General features: G+C 40.5%; 1 protein-coding gene across 1 annotated transcript in view; it reads right to left on the bottom strand.

Moving 5' to 3' along the window:
- The window catches only part of LOC122808363 (unconventional myosin-Ie-like), a gene marked incomplete in the record, with an annotated part of 1,223,059 nt that overhangs the window by 112,913 nt on the left and 1,091,861 nt on the right, over positions 1 to 18,285 (bottom strand). The window contains 1 exon segment of the mRNA XM_044079330.1: positions 12,357 to 12,567. Coding sequence (XP_043935265.1) covers positions 12,357 to 12,567 — 211 coding nt within the window.

Below are 18,285 nucleotides of genomic sequence, written 5' to 3'. Positions count from 1 at the left end.
CAAGGGCAGATAAGCAGCACCTGAGTGATGCACCTTAGTGGATGCATAAGAAAGACTATTTGTGACACACTCCAGTAAGTACTGGGAGATCTCAGGGTCTTTGCATTCTCTGGGATGAATCTCTTTGTCTGAGTACCACAAAGAAAATATTTCCATTTGCTAAATAATACTTACTAGTTCTAGGCTTTCTGGCCTCTTGTAAGATCATAATTACCTATTCAAAAAGCTAGTCCTTGATTGGAATTAGTTTTTAGAGGATGCATGCTGCATGCCTTAGGTACTTTTGGTTTGTGTGCACCAGAGCTCCTTCTTAAGTGACAGAGTACAATTTTGTGGGAGGAGAAAAGAGTACTTTTTTTTTGCCATTTGCATGAATTGAGAAAACTACCATGTCTTGAGCCACCGATGGACCACTAACAAGATTCTGTCCCTTTTATTTGGACTTTTTGAATTACCTTTGGTGGTCTTGTTGGGAAGACAAAGTAGGCTTCCACGCCATGGCTTGTCAAAGTCATTCAATGCCTATGCTCTCCTGCAATGGAACTTGGAAAAATTCAGTAGCTCACGTTTTTTTGTCTGATACCCACTGCTGGAAGACTGCATATTTCTACATAAAGGATAGAAAAAATTTTGGGATCTAGCTTTTACTTGTGGTTCTTGATACTGGTCTTATTTAATTTTTCTTTACCACATCATGGGATGAAGGTATTTAAGACACCCCAAAAAGATGCAAATCCAGTTGTTCAGCCAGTTCCCATAACAGCATAGCCAGCCTGCATAACCGGTAACAATAACCAACTCTCTGTTTATATCACATAACTGTGATGATGTCTGTCACTACTGTCAGGGTGTCAGCACCAGAGCTGATTTAAAAGCTTTTATGGCTAAATAAAAATGCCTATCATCTCCATGACACTGACTGGCTTGCATAGTATAGTTTTGCTCCAGGTTCCTTAGATCTTATTATGATGCCCGTGCCCTGGCACAGCAATCAAGAAGCCTCAATCCTCACCACTAACACCAGTGAGGGGCATCTCATATAGGAGGAAAGGATAACAAATACACACAGTAAAGTGCAATTTCCCTTAAGAGCACACACAGATCACAGTCAGTCTGGGGCTGGTCACTCCACTGCTCTCCAGGTCCCCAATAAGACTTCCCACTGGCACAGCTATAGGGTCCAGATCTCAGCCTAGTGGGCAAGATAAAACCTCTAGCACCTTCTCTGTCCAACCAGTGCTTCATGTCCCTGCCCAGGTTGCTGACACACACACACACAAAAACACTTTGAGAAGAGTTTATACAACCACACAGACACTCTTGGGGAAGGATGGCACAGGCTCTCCAGCTGTGCCCCTTTTTCCCCAGACTATACAGTAGTACCAGCTGCCACCACCCACTAATATTTATTAGCTACTCAAAGGCCCTTAAAAGGGTGTCCAATTATTACTATGCAATATTATTTTCCAATTGGTAGATTAGCCTAGGGCTATTAGAGTGGCTTTGTACAATTTTACCAAAGGCATGCAAGTACTCTAAAGAGCTTAAATTATCTCTACAAAAACATACACGGTTGAAAGGGTTTTAAAAATATTTAATAACAAATAGTCAAAACACAAGACAATACTTTTTACTACACAGTTCTAGTCAAGAGATCAGAGATCACAGAGAAATACTTAAAATAATTCAGTAGTACAGTTCTGACATCACAGAGAAAACAGGCTAATCTTTCTAGTTTCTAGCTATTTCTAAGAGAAAATACAAGTCTAAGACAAACTTACATATAGAGCAAGACAGTGCTGATGAGTTGGATGGTCAAGACAAAAAATGCTTAATGCTCTGATTCTCTCTGTTTTTAAAATCACATTCCTGATTCACATTACATAATTCTTCACAGTTCCCTGGGTTCCCAGGCTAACAGAAACTACATTTACATTCTTCACCTCTGGGCACAAACCACAGCAATAAAGGACATTTATGCATGCAAATTCCGGCCATTAACTCTGGCCTTAAAACAATAGGCAGGATGCCTCACTCTAGACTTACTGGCTCTAAGTTTTATCATCAAAGGGTCATAACATGCTTTACTTGGTCAGTAGAGTGCACTGTTGTTACATTTTTCCATTTCCACATGTAACACTACTTTTACCATTTAAGACACAAGCCTGTGGTTTACATTAATATTTACAGATGTCAGAATTATCTCCCAAATTCTATCTGGCTAGGCTGGCAGCCTTCACCTATCTTCATCCAATCTTCACACTTATAGCTGTTTCAAATGTACAGTGCACAAGTTATGACACTTGTGGGATGACTACAGAACTACCCAGACTGAGCTCCATGTACTGCGCCCATAAGACAAACTCTTTCCTGATGGATGAAATTACAGGACTCATCTGATGCAAGGCTGACTATGCTGTTGCCAGATCTTTCTCACGTGGAGGCTGGCTAGTGAGACCACAGAAATTATTAGGACTGCTGCTGTAGGGTCCTAAAGGCCCCTATGACAGACATCTATGATTTCTGCTTCAGATTTGCAAAGAAAGATTTCAACTGGAGCACCATTCTTTGAGAAGGTAAAGGTATTCCTTATCTTTATCTAAGTGAGCCCCATGAAATACCTTTGATTTACCTGGGACCAGGTTCAATTTTGAGAGACTTAATTAGAATCCAGGTTGGCTAGGCAATGTATGATGAATAACAGATTTGACTACTCCATTCCGCTAATAAGGATTGGATGAGGTAGTCATTTGAGTATGGGTAAATATGAATTTCCTGCATTTTCAAAATGGAAATGCCAGGGTCAAGCATTTGGTGAACATCTTAGCAGATGTGGAGAGTCCAAATGGAATAAATGTAAAACAGAAGTGCCTTTTGCATACCTTCAGTCTTACATAACACCTGCAGTCATTGTGGATGGTGATATGCTGACAGGGGTCCTTTCAGGTACAAAGTAACTAAAAAAGTCCCTGGAATCAGCAGAGGCAGCAGGGATTGGCAGATGAGCATTTTGAACTTGGCCACCCTCAATAATTTGTTTAGCCTCGGCACAGTCTACACGTTTTCTTTTTTTTTTGGGACTAGGAAACCCTCCCCTTGCTGTTGCTGAGGAAGTTTTTCTACCACTCCACAGATTATTAGCTGCTACAGGACTACCAGTAAAGTACAGTTGTGCACACTTACCATAAATGTAGATGTTCGAGTGTATTCACTGTTGCAGTCATTACATTTGGGTTATCTGCTTGCAGGTAGCCCTCAGTCGGCCTGATTAATAAAGTCTTGGGTCCTGCATTGGTTGCTGTCCCTTCTTCCATGACATCAGGTCGTCAGGGGTATAAAACATGCAGCAGACACCATTACATCAGTTTTTCTTGCCCCAGATGTCAGGAGCCCCCCCCAATGGGAAACAATTAAATATAAAATTATAATGATATACCTCCAACAAAAAAACAAATACACCCAAAAAGGCTTTTAAGCATAGTAAAGGAAAGTAGAGGTATAGCCAAAAGAAGTTAGGGGGCTGAAGGGAGGGTAAACAGGACTGCAACAGTGAATACACTCGAACATCTAGATTTATGGTAAGTGTACACAACTGTACTATGTTCTTCGTGTTTCACTGTTGCAGTCATTACATTTGGGTAGATTCCCAAAGCTATGGTTGGGAGTATGAATTTAGATAGCATTAGGAACCAGCTATAAGGCCCTGCAAGACTGCAGTGGCAAAGCCAGCTCTGAACTTAGAGAAAATTGGCAAATGATAATGCTTGGTGAAAGTATGTACAGAACTCCAGGTAGCAGCTTCTAGGATGTCCCTGGTAGGGACGCCTCTGAGAAAGGCTGTGGAGGTATATGCAGCCCTGGTGGAGTGATGCCTGATCCCTTGGGGATAGGTTTTCCATGGTGCTTATAGCAGAAATGAATGCAATGGCCTATCCATTTAGAAATGGTTTGCTTTGAAATAGCCTTCCCCTCTACCCCTGCAGCAAATGCTACCAGCAGTTGTTCAGATTTCCTTTGAGGTTTAGTCCTGTCCAAGTAGAATCTAAGTTGTCTGTGCACATCTAAAGGAATGCAGTATCCATTCCCCTTTGTTCTGTGGATTGGGAAAGAAGGTTGGCAAATGAATGGACTGATTATGAGCCACACTGGATACCACCTTGGGCATGAAGGATGGATTGGTTCTGAGGGACACCCTGTCTGCATGAAAGATGATGAAAGGCTCCACTGCCATAAGGGCCTGTAATTCAGATATCCTTCTAGCTGAAGTGATTGCTAAAAGAAAAGCTGTTTTCCAAGAAATAAATTTTAAGTCTGCAGTAGCAGCTGACTCGAAAGGAGGTAGTGTGAGTTGCTCCAAAACAAAGTTAAGGTCCCAGGCTGGGGTTGGAGCTCTCCAGGGTGACTCAAATTTTTGGCCCCCCTGAGGAACTGCTTGAGCAGTGGACGAGAGAAGAGGGGAGGTTCTGCATTATAATGAGCTGAAATGGCTGAGGCGTGGATTTTAATGGAGGAAAAAGACAAGCCTTTGTGAAGCATTTCAGTTAAGTATTGTAAAATCTGAGGTAAACTGGGCGCTGCTGTGTTCATCCCTTGAGACTGGTTCCAAGCACAGAATCCTTTCCATTTTTCAACGTAAGATTTTCTAGTACTAGGCCTCCTTGCCTCTAAAATGATATCCATCACAGGTTTACTGAGAGATGGTAAAGGAGAGATTATGTAATTAGCCAGGCTGCAAGGTTCAGTGTTAGAAGCTGAGGGTGCAGAATCTGGTTCTCCTGCTGGGACAACAGTGAAGTAGTCTGAGGCAGGTGCCATGGGGGTAACCGTGACACACTGCCCAGGAGAGGGTACCAGTGTTGGCGTGGCCAGTCTGGAGCAATAAAATCATCATTGGTTTGTCCTGTTTGACTTTTAGTAGCACTTTGGAGAGCAGAGGCAGAGGGGTGAAGGCATAGACTGATAGGTTTTTCCAGCTGAAGGACAGAGCATCCACTTTCCAGGCTTTTTTGTGGGGAGTCCTTGTGCAAAATTTGTCCAATTGGTAGTTCTGGGGAGAAGCAAACAGGTCTATATCTGGGCTCCCCTATTTGCTTGGCAACATGTTGAAAATCCTTGGCTCTAGTTTCCACTCATGTGGGTCCATGAGGTTTCTGCTTTGTCTGTCTGCCAGTGTATTTAATTTTCCTGGCAGGAATTGAGCTTGTAGGTGCACTTGGGAGCTCAAGGCTGTGTTCCACAATGCCATGGCTAGTATGCAGAGGGGTTAAGAATGTGTACCCCCCCTGCTTGTTTATGTACCACATAACAGTGGTGTTGTCCGTCTTTACCATTAGTTGTCCTGGAAGAATGTGGTCCTTGAAGGCTGTCAGAGCATTCTGTACAGCTAACATTTCTTTTTGATTGATATGCAGGTGCATTTGATTTGGGTTCCATTTTCCCTGAATGCACTTCCCTGCCAGGTGAGCCTCCCATGCATAGTCTGATGCATCTGTTGTTAGGGTTTGGGCAGCAGGGGGTGGTGTGAAAGGTAGTCCCTTGTTTTGGTGGCAGGCCTCTGCCCACCAAAGGAACTCTAGGCATAGGCAAGGTATGACAGGAATCATTGCTTCTAGATCCTGAGAATGTTGACACCATAGGCTTTTTAGATACCACTGTAGTTTCCTCATATGCAGTCTTGCATATGGAATTAGATGAATGCAGGAGGCCATGAACCCCAAGGTTTGCAGTATTTGTCTTGCAGATAGCAGGGTTTTTGTGGCCACTTGTTTGAAGAAGGTTGTTAAATGAATTTGTTTCTCTGGCGTGAGGTAAGCCATCTGGGAAGTTGTACTCAAGCTTGCTCCCAGGAATATAATTTGTTGGCAGGGTACCAGGTGTGATTTCTTTTCATTTATGGTGTACCCCACACAAGATAGAACCCTTTGCACAAAGGCCAGATGATCTATGTCCTGGCTTTCCACCTGAATTAGACAATCGTCCAGGTATGGGTATATTTGAATATTTCTTTGCCTGCAAAATGCAATAACTGGAGCTAGGCACTTAGTGAAAACCCTGGGCACAGTAGATAAGCCAAAGGGCGAGTGTAGGGAACTGACAGTGCATGTAGCCTGCTTTGAAGCATAGGTATCTTCTGCAAGATTCCCTGATTGGGATGTGCAGGTTTGCTTCTTTTAAATCTAGTGTTGCCAACCAGGCATCTTTGCCTAGCATAGGAAGTAGTTGGTGAAGAGTCAGCATCTTGAAGTTTGGAATCTCCAAAAAGGAGTTTAGACTAGACAGGTCCAGGATAGGATGCCATGAATGGTCTTTTCTGGGTACCAGGAAAAGTCTCGGGTAGAAACCTTGTCTCTTTTCTTCTTCTGGTACCAGTTGAATAGCCCCCATGCTTAAGAGAGAAAGTACTTGTTTTTGGGCCTCTGCCCACTGATTTGGGCATAGGTCTGGCCACCCGCTTGGCATTGGCAACGTGTGGAAGTGAAATCTGTATCCCTGGGACACTATATTTAAAACCCATTTGTCTTGGGTAATGAGTTCCCAGTTCTTTGCATGAAGAGCAATCTTTCCCCTCAAAGGGACAGTCAGTCGATAAGTGCTTGGAAATTTTAAAAGGAAGTCATTCAGACAGTTTACCATAGGGGGGAGTCTTATTACTCCCAGATTTGGAAGTGGGGGCCCCCCACTGCTTAGTCCTGTGTGTCCCCTGGGAATGAAACCTGGGGTTTTTGCTGTGTCTGGGTTTGGCTTGAGAAGACCTGGAAGGGGCTGGAAAGGACCAATTCTTAGAAGGCCAGTGCCTACTAAATCTAGGAGGCTGAACTTGTAAGAAATATTTAACAGCTTGCATAGATTTAGCTTTATCTTCCATCTTTTTAAGAACTTCCTCAGCCTTGTTGCCAAACAGGTGGTCCTGATTTAAGGGAGCATCCAACAATTTAGCATTAACATGATCAGGCAAAGATTGCTCCTTAAGCCAAGCATGCCTTCTGAACACAGACCCAGTAACAGCAGCCCTGCAAGAGGCCTCCAAAGAATCAAAACCACACTGCAAAGTATGTTTTCCAACTTGTTCAGCAGAATGCATTAAATCCTGTAATTCTTTATTTTCCACACAGTCTGGAATAAACATAATTTTCTGTTTAAGCAATCCAATAACATGTTGCTGATACTTTAACATATGAAACTGGCAGTTTAAAACCCTAATGGCCAAGGTTGCAGAAGTATAAACCTTCTTACCCCATCTATCCAGCGCCCTGGAGTCTCTATCAGAAGGGGTAGAATTTTTAGCAGTAGAAGCCTTAATGCCCTTAGGCCCCTGTAAAATAGTCTCTGGAACCACAATGGGATTTTTAAAAAGGAACTTGTGTGACTCAGGGACCCTGTAGTATCGGTCAGGTTTTCTGGGAGCAAGAGGCAAAGAATCAGGAGCCAAACTAGATTTCGAAAAAGCATCAACAATGTCTAGTACAGGAGGAATAGCTAAAGGCCTATGCTGAGGTAGGAGTAAGAAATCCCTAAGCCTCTTTTCTGAATCAGAAAAATCCTGGCTTTCCTAGTGGAAATGCTTCCTTAAAGTATGTAAGGTTTCCCCAAAAGAAAAATCCTCTCGAGGGGAAGCAGAAGGAATGGAGTCCTCTGCATCAGAATCCTCATAAGTAGATAAGAGCAAATCCAGATCATCAGAAGAATCAGAAAAAACAGAATCCTGGTCAAAAGATTCATAAACAACTTCAGTCCTAGACCTCTTAGAAGGGGGGGGGGGGTTGGCTACCCCGGATTAGAGTTATTAGATCTTTAGCCATTCTTATCATTTGTTTTTTAGGCATAGAGGCCTGAACATGTGGCCTGGTTCGAGATTTAGGCCTAAGTGAAGAAGGAGGCATCGGTTGAATATGCAAGTCCGTAGGCCTGAATACACCCTCTGAAGCTGGTTCCTGCACATCGGCTCCGGACCCATCCAAGGTAGAGACATCCGCGGTTTCCATAGTTGAAGCATCTCACGGCATACCGGACTCCGAATGGGTCTCAGTAGAGGCCTGCAAATCAGAAGTAGTGAGTTCAGGGGCTGCGAAAGCACCTCACTGAGTACCGGCGAACTGGCGACTGGCTTAGGAGAAGTGTCATCAGCAGTTTTGGACCTTGGCAGCCTGTCTCTGTCTTTATCTTTGTGTTTTTCTGAATCCTGGTAGTGGGATGGCTAACCGACGACATTTCAGGGTAATTAAACCGAGAACCGAAATATTTAGAGGCAAAAATATACTGACTACAGGTAGTGTGTTGATTAAATAAAGCACACAATGACAGCAAGGTACGTCATGGTCAAGGCCTAGGCAAGGAATACAGTACGAATGAAAATCTTTATGAGGTATTTGCTTTCCACAAGTAATGCAATTATTAACTTTTACTGACATCGTTAAGGAGCAAGAAAAAGTTTCCCCAACGGAGTACTTAGCTTTAGTTGAAGTCTTTGGTTCTGAAACTCGAAAACGAAAATTTCAGGAGTTGGCTGACCGGCACTTGCGAACTACTTCTGCTTCGGGCACCGCACGGCAAGAAAGACTGATATAATGGCATCGGCTGCATGTTTTATACCCCTGACAACCTGACGTCATGGAAGAAGGGACAGCAACCGACGCAGGACCCAAGACTTTGTTAATCAGGCCGACTGAGGGCTACCTGCAAGCAGATAACCCAAATGTAATGACTGCAACAGTGAAACACTAAGAACATCAGGTGGGTCTGGTGCTGACAGATTGGAGGCATTCTCGTAAAGAGCAGACCATCCTGAACACCAGTTTAAATCCCTCTGAAATAATCTCCCCCATCTATTTGGCAAAGGTCAGACTGAAAAAGTTTAATTTGAAAATAGAGAGCCTGCTCCTCAAGAGCTGGGATGTGGGGGAAAGGAGTTGTGAGCATAATGAACATGGGCCACTAAATTCCTGTGGGGGAGGGGAAGAAAAGCATGCCTTTCTTCCCCCGAACATGCTGCTTTTCTCTGCCCCTACCACCACTCCTCACTTCCCTTTAACATGCTTCTTTTTTCCCTCATAAGCTTTCCCCTGCTTAAATTAATCTATTTTTATTTGTTTTATACAAAACATTGCTTGGATAGATAACTTCTGAACACTCCCCCACGGAGATTAATTTACAGCTGTATTTCAAAGATCTGTTTGTTTTCTTGAAAGAGGTGCAAGAAATTGCCTGGCAGCCACTCAAGAACTGCACAGCATGTAAAATCCTCTCATGTCTTCAAATGTAAACAACACTCTCTGCTGGTCATCTGAATGTCTCAAGTAAATGAACTGCATCACCCAGTTATTTCATAGGATCATAGGAGTTTACTAGGCTATGAACCCAGAGATCATTTCAAGCCTAGCCATTTCATCCCAATGTAATATCACAGAAACTCTAGTCAATACCCATGATTGTATTTAGTAATGACTGTCCATGTCCAAGAGGGTTGTGGGCACTATCCCTGGTAAGAATTTATGGTGCCCCATCCACCTGTCCAGGTTCCTTTTGAACAGTGTCATAGAGGTGCTCTGCTACAGCAAGAATTGGTAGCCTATTTCAAAGAAGTGACAGTCACTAGGAGACAAATCTGTCCCTCCAGCATGTCCTATTCAAGTTGCAGGCCATATTTAGGTCCCTGGAATGGGTAGCTCTAAGTCCTCTTTGATTTATGGATGTGTAGTAAATTCATTAGGTTTGGGTCCGAGGTTTCTCTGTAATCCAGGCATAAGTCTCCCCTAAGAAGTCTATATGATAAGGAGTATAGTGACAGGGACTTTAGTCGGTCTGTGTAAGGCATGTGCTGGAGTCCATACCGTACAAATGACTACATTAATGTCGTCGCATCAACAAGTTGTAGTCTAATCAAGTACTGCAAATCACTAATTTGATTCCTTAGATTAACAGGTTATCTTTAGACAATCTCTTTGAATTAAACCACATAATGTTTAACCTTGAAACAAAAGACTATTAAGCACTTGAGAACATCCATGCCCAAAAGATCAAAGTAGGATTTTTTGAATCTGACACCTTTTTGGAATCCTGTTTAAAGTGTTCCCATATGAAATTTAAGGTGTTGCTAAAGAAAACAGCCTTCAGGGGACCCAGATAAATAGTTTCCTCATCAATACTATTATACCCCATTGGTGAAGAAATCTGTGAAGAAAAAGGCAATACTTCCTATTTACATTCTGAAACAGACTGGCTGGATGGTGTAAACACCCTCCACTTTTTGGTGGAGGAGTGATCCCAAAAAAGGCTTGTAGCATCTTGGAGTTTATCAGTTGTCAGGCTGCAAAATACTTTTCAAAACTGTTGTAGTCAAAGGCAAAATGAAGACTCATTCTGAGGGTCAGTGTCTGAGCATCAGGCACTGGGCCTGCTTTGCTTTGTTCACTCTACCCCAGCTGTCTGCATATCATTAACCCCTCTCAATCAATCGACCCATTCCTTTCCTCTTTAGCAGTGATAAGGTTCACTAAAATGGCCATCAAATAGGCAGCTCATCACAGATGGTTTGAAGCTGTTTCTGTTTTTTGCAGCAATAACTTTCCCTGTGCACACTCATCTGAGAGGAGAGTGGACAAGCAATGGACTCTCCATAAATGATGTTTCCTCACTTATGTAAGAGATACTGCCTTCAAGCAGTCCTGCCCACCATCTCTGAAGCATGAGGGTTGACTCCTCTGGTTTCCAGCAGTGAAAATGCACTTGCCCAGTGCCCCCCCCCCCCTACACACTGACATGAAGTCTTCTCCACCTCTAGGAGAGGTGAGCAGGTCATGCCCCCTTCACTCTTCACCCTCTCTGCCTGCCTGGTTCCTTCACTGCCAAAGCCACTAATTGAACTCCACCTGCCTGGGCCACAGTCCATCTGTCTGCACCACAGACCTAGGCTTAGGTATTAGACTTGTTTTGTCAAAGGATGCAGAGACTTCTTTAGACTGTGGGCCTCTGGACTTGTGAAGCAGGCCCTGCTCCTGTCTTTTGTCTATTAGTAGCAGAAGAATTTACATTTGTTTCTATCTCTGTTGGTGCAAACAAAAATTTGGAGGGGCAGGCATCCATTACAGGTGCCTGAGAATCAGCATCCAGTCTTCATATTGTGGGGATTTCCTCCAAGTCCTAAGTACCAACAGTAAGAATGATCTCACTGTCTTCCTCTGAAGGGGTGAGGACAAGTGTGTACCCACTAGAAACACCACACAGGATCACAGACAGTCAAGGTGGAACTTCACCAGGTCTGATAACTGCAGGACTGGCTGAGTCATTAAACCCTCTCACTATCTGTCCATAACAGCCTTAATAAGTACCTTCTTTGGTCATTCCATTTTCCTGTGTTTTCTAGTATGTAGGCCATTAGTTGAAGTCTCTCCATGGATACAGCTCACTTAATAACAAGGCCACAATTTTTTTTCTGTATCTTACATTTCTATCTTTACTAACTAAAACCTTTTTCCTAAAAGAAGCAAAGTGTATACAACAGAACCTCTGGTGCTCCTCTTAAACAAAAAAGGCACAGAGGGCAGAAGTTTTTTGGTGGAATGGCTTCCGAACATACAGCTGTTAGATCACTTTTGGGGGGATGTCATGGTAATCAGAAATTTTAGAGTTTCCAGAGGTCACATTTTTCAAACCAAAATAAAAATTACTTAGCAATACAATCAAGATAAGTTAAAAAATATCAAACTGGGTATTTGTTCTCTGAAAGTCATCTGGAAAAGATGATTGGGTAGATGAACTGATTACTGTTTGCTTCTCATAGCGTAAAAAAGTGAGTAATGGTGACAGCAGACACTCACTTTAAGCTGTATTTTAGATGGCAGCTAGGGTGGAGGAGGAGGTTGGTCCGATGGGGATGTCTGCAAAAGCTGTGGAAGTCAAACTAGAAGGGTGGACATTTACTTTCATCTACTTCCTATGGATAAGGACTTGTACCTCAGCAGTGATCCCTACACAATGAACATGCTAGTTTCCCTGTATGTAAAATGTAATGTATGTATGTTCCTTGTATGTAAAACACATACTCATATTTTTCTGTTTTCTGTTCTAAAGATAAATGATTCTACTACACTTTCTCCATCATATACTAAAGTTCCATTTCCTTAATACTCAGTATGAGATATTGCTACTGAATAAGTTGCTTTTTTATTCACATTTTAATACTGCATTAAAATAAGTCTGCTATTGAAAGAATAATGTGATAGAGCAGCTTATTTTCATTTGCAACAAACATTAATAACCACTAACATGCATTAAAAAATCTGCTCATATCATTTTACACGAAAAAGAGTTATAAAACATAACTTATTTTTCAGGTCCAGTAATTAAGTGTGCCAACTTACCCAGAAACCCCTTGTTCTGGTACATTCATAAAATCAAGGTTGAGCTGTTGAGGAGCTACCTTGCCTCGGGGGCTTGCTCCTTGTCTGGGCAAACTGGGTTGCTCTTGGCTAGGCTCTCGGAGAAGAGATAACCTATGCCCAGACTGAGGCCTGATACCGGACTGCTGCTGATAACCACGGCCAGGCTTTTGAACCCCACTTCTCTGTGTAGCTGTTAAGAGAAGAAAACAAATACATTTACACATCTGTGTTTACATGTAGCCGGTAAATGTTAGAAAGAAATGAACACAGAAACTGAAACAATATTTTTATCATATCTTGATTTGTGCATTAATATTGCATTTTCACTGTTTAATATTATTTTGCAAATTTTTTATACCACAAAATGACCTGTTGAGGACTGCCACACTGATATAATTTTAGCAAGTCTGCAAGCCCTATTTCCACAATTCTATTCTTCTTTTTTTTTTTTTTTGATAAAACACCTTTATTAAGTTCACACATTAAAAGAAAATAGCATGGGTAGACATGCAGTTAACGAAAACAATGAAACATCTTTTTCATTAACTTCTCTGTTACATTAATTAATGTCCTGCCTTCCCTTAATTTCACTCATCATCCTATACATTATTGTGGATGTATCATTTCCACAAATTCCATTTATGTTTATGTAATTTGTTCCTTCCCTTTTCTAAAGATCCCACCTGCATTTTTTGATCCCTTTTACAACATTCAATGCTCCATATACATTTGGTTTAGATTCTGATTTCCATTTTCTAGTAACTGCTTTTTTGGCAACCACTAGAATTAAACTCAGCAAGGCCTTACAATGCTAAGCAATTCAGATTTTATATCCCAATTAGAAGAAGCATTTCCTTATTAATAATCATTTGTTCCCCCGATATTTCTGGCAAGTGCTCCGCAGGGAATTTTTAAAATCTTATTTCTTTTTTTGTTTTGTTTTTTTTTTAAATAAGAAACATCTTTATTAAATTACCATGTATGACACAGGCAATGTTACATTTATATAAATGAAAACAAACCATAGCAACACAATCTCAGTTGCAAACATTATACATTCCAAACTGTGCCAACACAACTGTAGCTGCAAACATTACACATCACTTTTAATATATCCAGTCATTGTTAATACACCCTTACATAGCTCATTGAAATCCTGCCTTCTTTTAAACCTCATTCCTGTTCTGCATGTACTGATCCCACATTATCCATTTTTCCTATGTAATTTGCTCCTACCCTTTCCAAAGATCCCAGTTCCAGTTGTTTTATCTCTGTTACTATCTTCGCTACTTCTAGTAAAGTTGGTTTAGACTTTAATTTCCATTTTCTAGTAATTGCTTTTTTATCAGCCATCATAGTTAAACTCAGCAAGGCCTTACTATGTCTAGACAATTCCAATTCTGTATCATAGCTCAAAAAATTATTTCCCTAGTTACTCCAATTTGCTCACCTGGCATCTCCAACAAAACAGTCTGCCAACTCATTACACTCCCAGAAAATATGTTCCAGTTACCGCTTTCCTCCCCAGTCACACCTCAAACACATCTCTCTCAACTGTACAGATATTCACAGAATGTCCAGATTTTTCTCTCATATTTTTGGTCTGTTTTTCATAAAAGTGTGATTTTCTGGCAAATCCGTGGCAAATCATTAAAGATCAAAGTTAAAAAATAATGAGACATTCGAGTTTCAGACTTCATACCATTCAGAAAATTCATGCTAAAGTAAAACCTGTTATTCTATCAACTTTCTAAGTCTGTAAGAGCAATATTTAAAAATTGCCCCACTTTTATTTATGGCTTTGTCCAGATTTCTTGCTGTAAGAGGTCGAGAGGTATGCCAGTGTTTACCTGAGGAAATATTCTTTGGAGTTTGCTTGGGGCATTACAGTTACCTATGTAAACACTTCCAGGCAAAGATCCTAAATCTTCTAGATTTTGTTGCATATTTGGGAGACATTTCTTTGTGAACTGTTTATCAAATCTCTCTTCCAGTCCTTCCTAACCTCCTCTGATTGATTCTTATAGTTATCGTGCAATATTCTACATGTTCTACTAAGTGTTCCTTTAACGTCAACTTCTGTTCTAGATTCTACTAAAAATTCTACCAGTGCTGGTTTTTGTTTAGGACTCCTCTATTTCTTTCTCTGCCTATACTCTGATAACAATCCTTGATATGCAAGGCAATATTTATCTTGCAGTCCAAATAAGTTCTAGGTGTCTTCCCATTCTATTACATTTCCCTCTCTAGTTATTTGCTCCCAATACCTTGGTTCCTTTGCCAGTTTTCTCCAATAAATTCATGACCCCTCTTGCCTATTGTCTGTATCCCTAATTGCAGTCATCCCTATCAGCTTCTCCATTCCCATGTTGGCTTAGTTCTTAGAAAACCTTCTGCTACTTTATTTAATATTCTGTATCATTACTGTTCTCCTTAAAGGTCTGCATCCAAAATCCCAGTCTCTCCCTGTTACATGTGCCTCCCCCTGTTTCATCATCATCTCTTTCCACTTCTAATTATAGTTTTCTGCTTGTGCTATACTATGTTGCTCTGAAATGCCCCTTCAACTCAGGTCATCACAATCCTCCCTGTTCTATTAGAAGACTAAGCTTATCCCACTTGACTCTTGCCATTTTCTCCTCCCAGATAAAATCCTTCAGCTTTTTATTAATTGCTATCCACAACTTCTCCTCTGGTTGATAAAAATATACTTGACCAGTGTATAAGAATTAAGGGACTAAAAATATTTTAGCCGCTTGTATTTTACTATCATTAACCAAATAACAAAGCTTCCATTTTCTAAGTTTTCATATTATCTTTTGTTTAATCTCTTTCCACCTATTCTTAGCTCCCACACGGAATCATTTTTAATTCATACTCTTAAATACTTCATTTTATCATGACCCCATAAGCATGGATACTGCTGAACCAATTCATATGTGGGTACCTAATTTACTGCTACTGCCTTTGTTTTAGCTTCATTAATTCTGTATCCTGAAAAGATCTGAAACTGTCAAGGTATGTTCCACAGCACTGTAATATCCCTTGTGTTTTTTTCAGGTATAAAACAATGTCATCTGCAAATAGAGTCAGCTTTTCTTGACTACCATACCCAATTATATCCTTGAATTTCTGAGTCCCTTATTTTCTTTGCAAAAGGTTCTAAATATAATGCTAATAAAGGGGAGAGAGGACACCTCTGTCTGGTTCCTTTGCTCAAGCAGAGATTATGAGAGGACCCCACCCACTTTAATTTTCACCTCCGATCCTTCATATATCCTCTTAATCCACTTTATAATTTTATCAGGTAATACAAATGCTTCCATTGCTTTACTCACAAATCCCATCTTATTCTATCGAATGCTTTCTCTGCATCAAGATCTACCAGCAAGAGCGGTATTTTCTTACATTGTGCTATCCAGTGGTGGCTGGTGACTTCAAATCAAAGGGGGGCTGCAGGTGACAGCTGAATGGGTGGGGCCAGTGAGAAGGGGCGTGGCCAATTACTCAAAACCACAAAAACTGGAACTTTAATTAAATACACTGCCCTGGGTGCCAAGCCATCATTATGAGAGTCCAGTCAAGACAAAACGAAGTGTAGAAGAAAAAAAATATTTAAATGCATTGGCTGCATGACAGCTTACTTAACAGATAGCCTAGTACGAACCTATGAACCTATACGAGTGGATGGGAGATTGTAGGTTTACCCCGGGGGTCATCTCTGTGTCACTACTAGACAGAGGCATAGTAAACTAAACCCTAAAAGGGCGTAGTATTCTCATCCTAAGGGGTGGTGTAAGCCACACACTCTGGCTAGGCTTATAAATGCCTTAGGGCAGATAGCCTAGTACGAACCTATGAACCTATCTATATGGAAACAAAAAGGTTGCAAGGCATAAAAAAATAAATTACTTTTTAAATACATTACTAAAATGCCAGTCAAAGTCAAGTATAAGAAAAACAAGCAGCACTCAACTCAAATCACTTATCCTTGCACTGCAGTTCTAATTATAATTTATATTCAGCTTTATAAAAGTACCAAGTAACATGCTGAAAGTAGCAATCTCTGTGATACCCCCACTTGTAAAAATGCTTCTTATCCAAAAAAGACCTGCTGCCTGACAACTATCTACTTGTTTCATGGGGAAAATATGATCAAAGTAAAAAATGAACAGCAAACAAGAAACAAGCTCAAGATAAATTGCTTAAAGGATTACTGCACAGGTTATGGACCACACATGATAGATTGGCATTCTGTTTAGTTTACGGGTAAAGCCTGCAAAGATGACTGCAAGTCTTCAACAAAGGTAATGAGCTTCTTAAAATATGTAATCCTGTCCTTTATTACAAATACTGTCATTTGCATTTCAATACCCAAGGCTTATACGTTATGTTAGAGTATAAAGTATTCTCTGCATGGCAACAACAAAAAGGCTTTCAATGTTGGCAGTTCTTTAACAGTATGCTTATTAAATCTTACTTGCATCTTACAATCTCACACAAGCTTATCTGATGGTCATTAAAGCATTGCTACTTAAACACAGAGAAACAGGGCACTGCGACAACATGCATTTTCTGAATAATAAGAAGCATAAATCAAAAGTATAAAAATATGACAGAAAGCCTGAACATTCTGCAAAATCAAGCAAGGAAAGATGAAAAGCCACTGTAGTACTTGTCTACCTTGAATGGCGGGATACTCTGCACACTTACACTGCATAACTGCTCCTTGCCTTGCTTGGACACACCCAGAGTCACTACATGGGGGGAGTGGGGTGCAACAAGTATGTCACAATTTGAAATGTCTCTGGCTGACTGTGATGGCCCTGACAAATTTGTCATACCTCTCAACCTCAGAGCAAGAAATCTGGACAAAGCCATACATAGAAGTGAGACAAAGGCCCAAAAATAAGGACAATATTTAAATATTGCTCTTATAAACTTTCTAATAGAATAGTAGGTCTTGCATTAGTATTAATTTTCTGAAGGGTATAAAATCTGAAACTCAAATGTCTGTCATTATTTTCTAACTTCAATCTTTAATGATTTGCCTCTAATTTGCAAAACCACAATTTTATGAAACATGGACCAAACATGTGATGCAAAAATATAAAGTAGCCACACAATACAGCTGGGAATCTGTCAAAGAAAGGAAACTTTTTTTAATATTAGTACTGTTAACTTGAGCAGCTGACAAAATAAATGAATCTACATGCATTTCTGAAATAAAAGTAATCTATAACTGATTATTATAGTTATTTATTAATTGTAAACTCTCCGTGTTTTCTTCCAAAATTGCCATTTTGTGGAGGGATTATTAGAGGAAGAGCAACATTTTGAGCCAAAATTGGGGACAGTTGAGAGGTCTGGATATGCCTAATTCTATAAAGCAATTTATTTGCACGTACCCTTCAACCTGATAACGCAGGAAATCAGGCCAAGGCCAAATATATTGGGAGAATACACAAACAGTACTAAATATTGCTCTTGTATAAACTTAGTTGATAGAATAACAGGTCTTACATTTTTCTAAAGGTTGTGAAGTCTGAAACTCAATGTCTGTTATTATTTAGTGACTTAATTCCTAAATGATTTGCCAGAAAATCACAAATTTTATGAGGATCAAACCAAAACTAAGAAGTAAAAATATATTCATTCTGCAAATCTCTGGACACTTGAAAGGTATAGTTCAGCGAGGGCTGTCTTTGAGTTTGCCGCCCTTCCCCCTCACAAAATCATGGTCGAATGGAGCCCCCCCCTGCAGCCATTCCAATGTCCCATTACTTGGCTATTTCGCCCCATTTACCATAAACACTGTAATGTGCATACTGCTTTACTTCTATGATGATTTGGATTTCATTTGAAAGTTTTATTTTACATTTTACAGCACAAACAAAAAGACACCTGC

This window comes from Protopterus annectens, chromosome 8.part0, assembly GCF_019279795.1.
Source record: "Protopterus annectens isolate FY-2018-M chromosome 8.part0, PAN1.0, whole genome shotgun sequence".
In the NCBI taxonomy this organism is placed as follows: domain Eukaryota; kingdom Metazoa; phylum Chordata; order Ceratodontiformes; family Protopteridae; genus Protopterus; species Protopterus annectens.
This window is presented reverse-complemented; position numbering and strand designations above follow the sequence as displayed.